Source organism: Octopus bimaculoides, chromosome 29 (genome assembly GCF_001194135.2).
Source record: "Octopus bimaculoides isolate UCB-OBI-ISO-001 chromosome 29, ASM119413v2, whole genome shotgun sequence".
Lineage (NCBI taxonomy): Eukaryota > Metazoa > Mollusca > Cephalopoda > Octopoda > Octopodidae > Octopus > Octopus bimaculoides.
Window position 1 is genome coordinate 8,546,711 of NC_069009.1, and position 5,770 is coordinate 8,552,480.

Genomic DNA, 5,770 nt, shown 5'->3' on the forward strand with positions numbered 1-5,770 from the left:
GCGAACTCATTTCACCATTTTTGGATAGACTTGTGACTGGTGATGAAAAATGGATCTTCTATAGAAATGTTAAATGTTGTAAACAGTGGCTTGGTAAAAGGGAAAAAGCTCAACCACAACAGAGAAGAGAACTTCATGGGAAAAAAATTCTCTCTATCTGGTGGGATTGCAAAGGAGTAATTCATTTTGAATTGTTACCACCTCTTTCCACACCACCAATGGCATCCAAGGGAAAGGCAAAGGCCAATACAGTTTGGCACCAGTGATGTCGCAACTCATTTCTACAATTGAGTGAACTGGAGCAACGTGAAATAAAGTGTCTTGCTCAAGAACACAACACACAGCCCAGTCGGGGAATCGAACTCACTACCTCATAAGTGTGATCCTGATGCTCTAACCACTGGGCCATGTACCTTCACGTACTCATTGCCTGTATAGCCACTAAGTTTAGCAGTACAACATTATTGGATGGACCAATTTTACATATTGAACACATTCCTGGCAGCTAGGCAGAAACGGAATTAATTCTGTAACAAAACCCTTGATAGAACACACACATGCACACATGCATCTCTAACCCCTTTTTGTCTCTCTTACAGGAATATGAAGAGTTTAAGGGTTTCTTACATTCGCAGTTTCCCAACTTGATCGACACAAAACTCATGGCAAGCACCAGTCCATTCAGAGTGAGTATTTGGTGTGTGTGTGTGGTGGTTATTGGGAATGTATGTGTGTGATAGTGTATGTAGAAGATTGCATGTTATGTAGAATGTATAATGGTGTATTGTGGTGTACAGAGAGAACTGTGTGCAGTATGTATAATATGATGTTGTACAACAGAGTATATAGTGGATTGTATGCAATGTATAACGTGTGTGATGGTGTGTGGAAGTGTATATAGAGGAGAATTTTTTTAACAAACTCACTCGGTAAGTGGGGATAAACATTATCTCTTGATATTAACATTGTCTCTGTTACTGATAAATATATTTAACAAACTCACTGAGGACACCAAGCACATGTTAAGGCACTGTTTTTCTGTGTATCACTGGCGAGGAGTCACTGCTATCTTTAGCAGTTGAGCAACCATCATTGACAAGATCAAGGATGGACTAAATCATGTGATCTGCCACTGGAGATGGTAGGAATTAATCTCCCTACCAACAACATAAACAAGAGGGCATTTTACACCAAAAGGCCAATATGAGAATTTCTCTCATGGTATCTACTGTACAGGGTCTCCACAAAGTCTGGGTACATGCCAATTAACACATACTTTAAGAAATTATTATTTCTTATATTTAATTGTTTATGTTATGATTTTATTTACTTCATGTACCCAAACTTTGTGGACACCCTGTAGTATAGTTTGTTCTGACAGAGCATCCATGTTTAAGGGGTCAAAAATAGAGCAGAGTATATTATTTCCCCTCTTGAAGATCTTTGAAAACCTCTGAAGCATTAATAAGTTCTATCTTTTGATATGGAGAAGGAATGATATCATTTTATGGTGGAAAGTGTTAATTAGTCTATGATTTGATGCCTAAAGCCCCATTTCTCACCTGCTGCCCGTCTCATTCTTTTGCCTGTTGTATCCAGGAGTTAGTCTCTAGCAGTTCTCTGGGTGACTTGCTCAACATTCTACAGACGAAACCCTTCAAAACTGTGGAATATTGTAAGTATTCACCACTTCCTACCCACCTCTATTGTTGTAATCTTCATTGCAATCATCATCATCATTAATTAGTTATTGTAATCATCAATCATCACCATTGTCATCATCATCATCATCAATCATCACCATTGCCATCATCATCATCACTTAGCAGCATTTCATTCATCTTTATGTTTCTGAGTTCAAATTCCACTGAGGTTGACTTTCCCTTTCATTCTTTCAGGGTTGATAAAATAAGTACCAGTTAAGTATTGGGGTCGATGTTATTGATAAACTCCCATTCCTCAAAACTCAGGCCTTGTACCTATAGCAGAAAGGATTATTATTATTATTATTATTATTATTATTATTATTATTATTATTATTATTATTTGCAAGGCTGTGATCTGGCAGAATTGCTAATTTGCTGGATGAAATGATTCGTGGTATTTCACCCATCTTCACGTTCTGAGTTTGAATTCCGCCAAGGTTGACTTTGCCTTTCATCCTTTCGGGGGTCGATAAATTATATACCAGTTGAGTGCTGGGGTTGATGTAATTGACTCGTCCCCTCCCCACAAATTTCAGGCCTTGTACCTTTAGTAGAAAGGATTATTATTATTATTATTATTATTATTATTATTATTATTATTGAGCTGATATATTTAGTAACCTATTTGTCCAATTGAGAAACAAAATACATCTTTAAGTACACAACTACCACCTCTCATGCTCATGTACAGCCACATACTTAAACATAAACTGACTTGCAACTATACATTGGCACACACACACACACACACACACACACACACACACACACTTACAAACATAAGCACTTACTCGCCCTGACTTTTGCTGACCTCTCCTCTATTTTCAGCCATACCAGAAGAGTTCCCAAAATATGATTTGGAAAACCAACAACTTCACGAGGCTGGCTATGATGCCTTCATCACTGGGCTATGTTTCATAGGAATGGCAAACTACCTGGGTAAGTATGTGTGTGTATGTGTGTGTGTCTACGTGCATGTATCTCACTCTCTCTAATCCTGGGTAGCTTCAATAACACCTCACCTTCGGTCTATTGTTGTCGTGTTTAACCCCAGGTCAGCTCTGATGAAGTAGTCTTAAGATCAAAGATATTCTAACCATGTCCATCCTGTCTCTTAATCTTTCAGTAACTACAGTGTATCATTTATGATTGTAAGGTGTAATTTGAGGGAAATGTGACTGCTATTTCTAGCATTGCAACCTAGTCTATCTCATGTTTTCTGCATATCAGGAACCACTTTGAATAATGTGCCCTTTTCCTTTAAGAGAGAAGGATGTGATTTGAGGGAGATTTTACTGCTATTTCTTGCATTTTAATGCAATACTGTTAGACAGACAGAGAGTGATAACCTAATACCTCTTCACCTTCTTTTATAGTTTTCCCCTTCACTAGTTCCCCATTTCTGCCTCTTCCCACCCCTCACAAGAAACAAAATTTTATGTACAGTACAGTATATTAGAGTAGACGTATTAATTAAATATCTAATCACTTAAAACCAACATTATATTATTAATTACAATCATGAGGTAGTGAGTTCAATTCTCAGACTGGGCTGTGTGTTGTGCTCTTGAGCAAGACAGTTTATTTCATGTTGCTCCAATTCACTCAGCTGTAGAAATGAGTTGCAATGTCACTGGTGCCAAGCTGTATCGGCCCCTTATCCTTTCCCGTTGGATAACATGGGTATCGTGGAGAGAAGGGAGGCTGGTATGCAAGGGGCAACTGCTGGTCTTCCATAAACAACCTTGCCCAGACTTATGCCTTGCAGGGGAATTTTCTAGGTGCAATTCCATGGTCATTCATGACCGAAGGTCTTTACCCTTTATTCTGTTCTCCCTCTCTTCCATTCTCCCTCTGAGGGTTTTAGGGGCTCATAGTGATGTCACTAGTGCTGGTACTACAATAACATGTACCCAGAACACTCTGTAAAGTGGTTGGTGAAGCCATCTAGAGTCCTGATGACTCTTTGACTTTTAAACCAGCCATATCCAGCCAAAATATTCTCTGTTTTATCTTCAAACTGGCCAGATCTGGCCTCTCACACCTACACGACAATATTATTCTAAAAATAAACAATCACATCATTGAAAAACTCAAAGCTACAAGGTAAAGCTTGACTAATTTAAGTCAACGTGAATAATAAGCATTACATTCGACTGAGAAATTTGAATGCTAATTGGTTAATCTTATTGAGAACAAGGAAACTGCTCTTCCGCTGTTGTTATGAGACAGTATTGCCCCAGGGTTAGGAAAACCATCTAGCTAAGTCAAAAGGAAGACAACCAACTGAGATGTGGTCCCCCAAGCCCATGTAGTTTGGAGAACCACATCTTCAAGTAAGAACTGACCAGACTGTAATGAACCCTGTGGTTTTCAGGGGTCTATAGGGGTTCTTATAAGATTTTGTTGTTAAATTGGTTGTGTTTCTACAATAAACAAAATATATTAATGATTTTTTTATGCAGTTTTTGATAATATTAATCAGAAAAATATGATAGGACTTTTTTAAACATTGAATAGCTACGAGGTCCCACCCAAATAAAATATATATCAAAGGGGTCCTTAGGCAAAAGATGATTGAGGACTACTGATCTGACCCATGCCAACATGGGAAACAAATGTAAAATAGTGATGAGGACATATAATCAACAGCAATTGATTATGTATTATTAATTTAGCTTTAATTAGTGTCTTTATGTATTATTAATTTAGATGGTACATACCCAGAGGTGTTCAGACCAATCCTTCTGGTTGTATAAAGCACCAATGGCACAGGTACCACGTAATAGCACCTGTGTGGCAACACGTAAAGGTGCCTGTGCAGTGACACATAAAAGTGTCCATGCAGTGCCATGCAAAAGTACCCAGCACACTTTTTGAAGTGGTTGGTGTTAGGAAGGGCATCCAGTTGTAGAAACCATGCCAAATCAGGCAGGAGTCTGGTACAACACCCCCGCCCCCACCCCATCTTGCCAGCTCTGGTCACACCTTCCAACCCATACCAGCATGGACAACGGACGTTAAATGATAATGATAATGATGATAATTTCTTTAGTGAAAAAAGAAAATGCAGGAAGACCATTGAAATTATCATCATCATCATATGTCTGTTTTCCATACTGTCATGGGTTGGACGTTTCAACCAGAGCTGGTAAGACCAGGGGCTGCTTCAAGCTCTATTGTCTGTTCTGGCATGGTTTCTACAGCTGGATGCCCTTCCTAATGCCAACTACTCCACAGAGTGTATTAGGTGCTTTCTATGTGGCACCGGCACCAGTGCTTTCTATGTGGCACCAGCACCATTATCAATTCTGCTGTGGTAGACAGGTTCTCTTGAATACAACAATGTGCCAGACATCTCTGTTCTTAGTCATCTCCTTCATAAGGTCAGTGTCTTGAGATGGGCCTTCAATACTTCATCCCGTGTCTACCTGGGTCTCCTTCTTCCACAAGTTCCATCCACTTTAAGTGATCGACACTTCTCAATCTAAATCTGATTTCTCACCACTGGATTCTCCAAAATTGCTTCCATAGAATTCTGAAATTTCCTTGAGGTGGTGCAAGGAGAATTCCCTACACCTACCTTCCAATTAAGAATTGAGGATAAAAGTATGTAATCTCAACTGTCTGTGTCCTCTTTTCACCAGATAAACTCAGCAGTACAAAATACCCCCTCTTCTCACCACTGTCACCTTTGTTGGAGCCATTCAAAAACAAGTAAGTACCGTGTTTATCCATTCTCTGTCTGTCTGTCTTAGCTCTTCCTGTCTTAACCATTGTCACCATCTTTTCTCTCTCTCCATCTCTCTCTCTCCAAAATATTCAGTTTTTGTTTTCTTTTAACAATAGTATACAACTATCGCCATCACTAGACAACACTAACAAAATAAGGGGATTTCTACACAGTTGTTTGGCCTGCTAAATAAGCAGCCAAATCTCCAAATTATAACCCTTTTCCTCTTCTGTGGGCCCTCAAATTCTGATGGAGTTATTAAGGTTTGACATCTCACTACTGGACCCCGTAACTGTCAGTCAAATACTGAGATTAAGTTAAGCCTATAAAC

General features: G+C 39.0%; 1 protein-coding gene across 2 annotated transcripts in view; it reads left to right on the plus strand.

Moving 5' to 3' along the window:
- The window catches only part of LOC106868305 (poly(A)-specific ribonuclease PARN), a 68,877-nt gene that overhangs the window by 43,341 nt on the left and 19,766 nt on the right, over positions 1-5,770 (plus strand). For both annotated transcript variants that reach the window (XM_014913496.2, XM_052977868.1), the window contains exons 12-15: positions 600-686; positions 1,600-1,675; positions 2,535-2,645; positions 5,354-5,423. In XM_014913496.2, the coding sequence (XP_014768982.2) occupies positions 600-686; positions 1,600-1,675; positions 2,535-2,645; positions 5,354-5,423 (344 nt within the window). The remainder of the gene's footprint in view (positions 1-599; positions 687-1,599; positions 1,676-2,534; positions 2,646-5,353; positions 5,424-5,770) is intronic.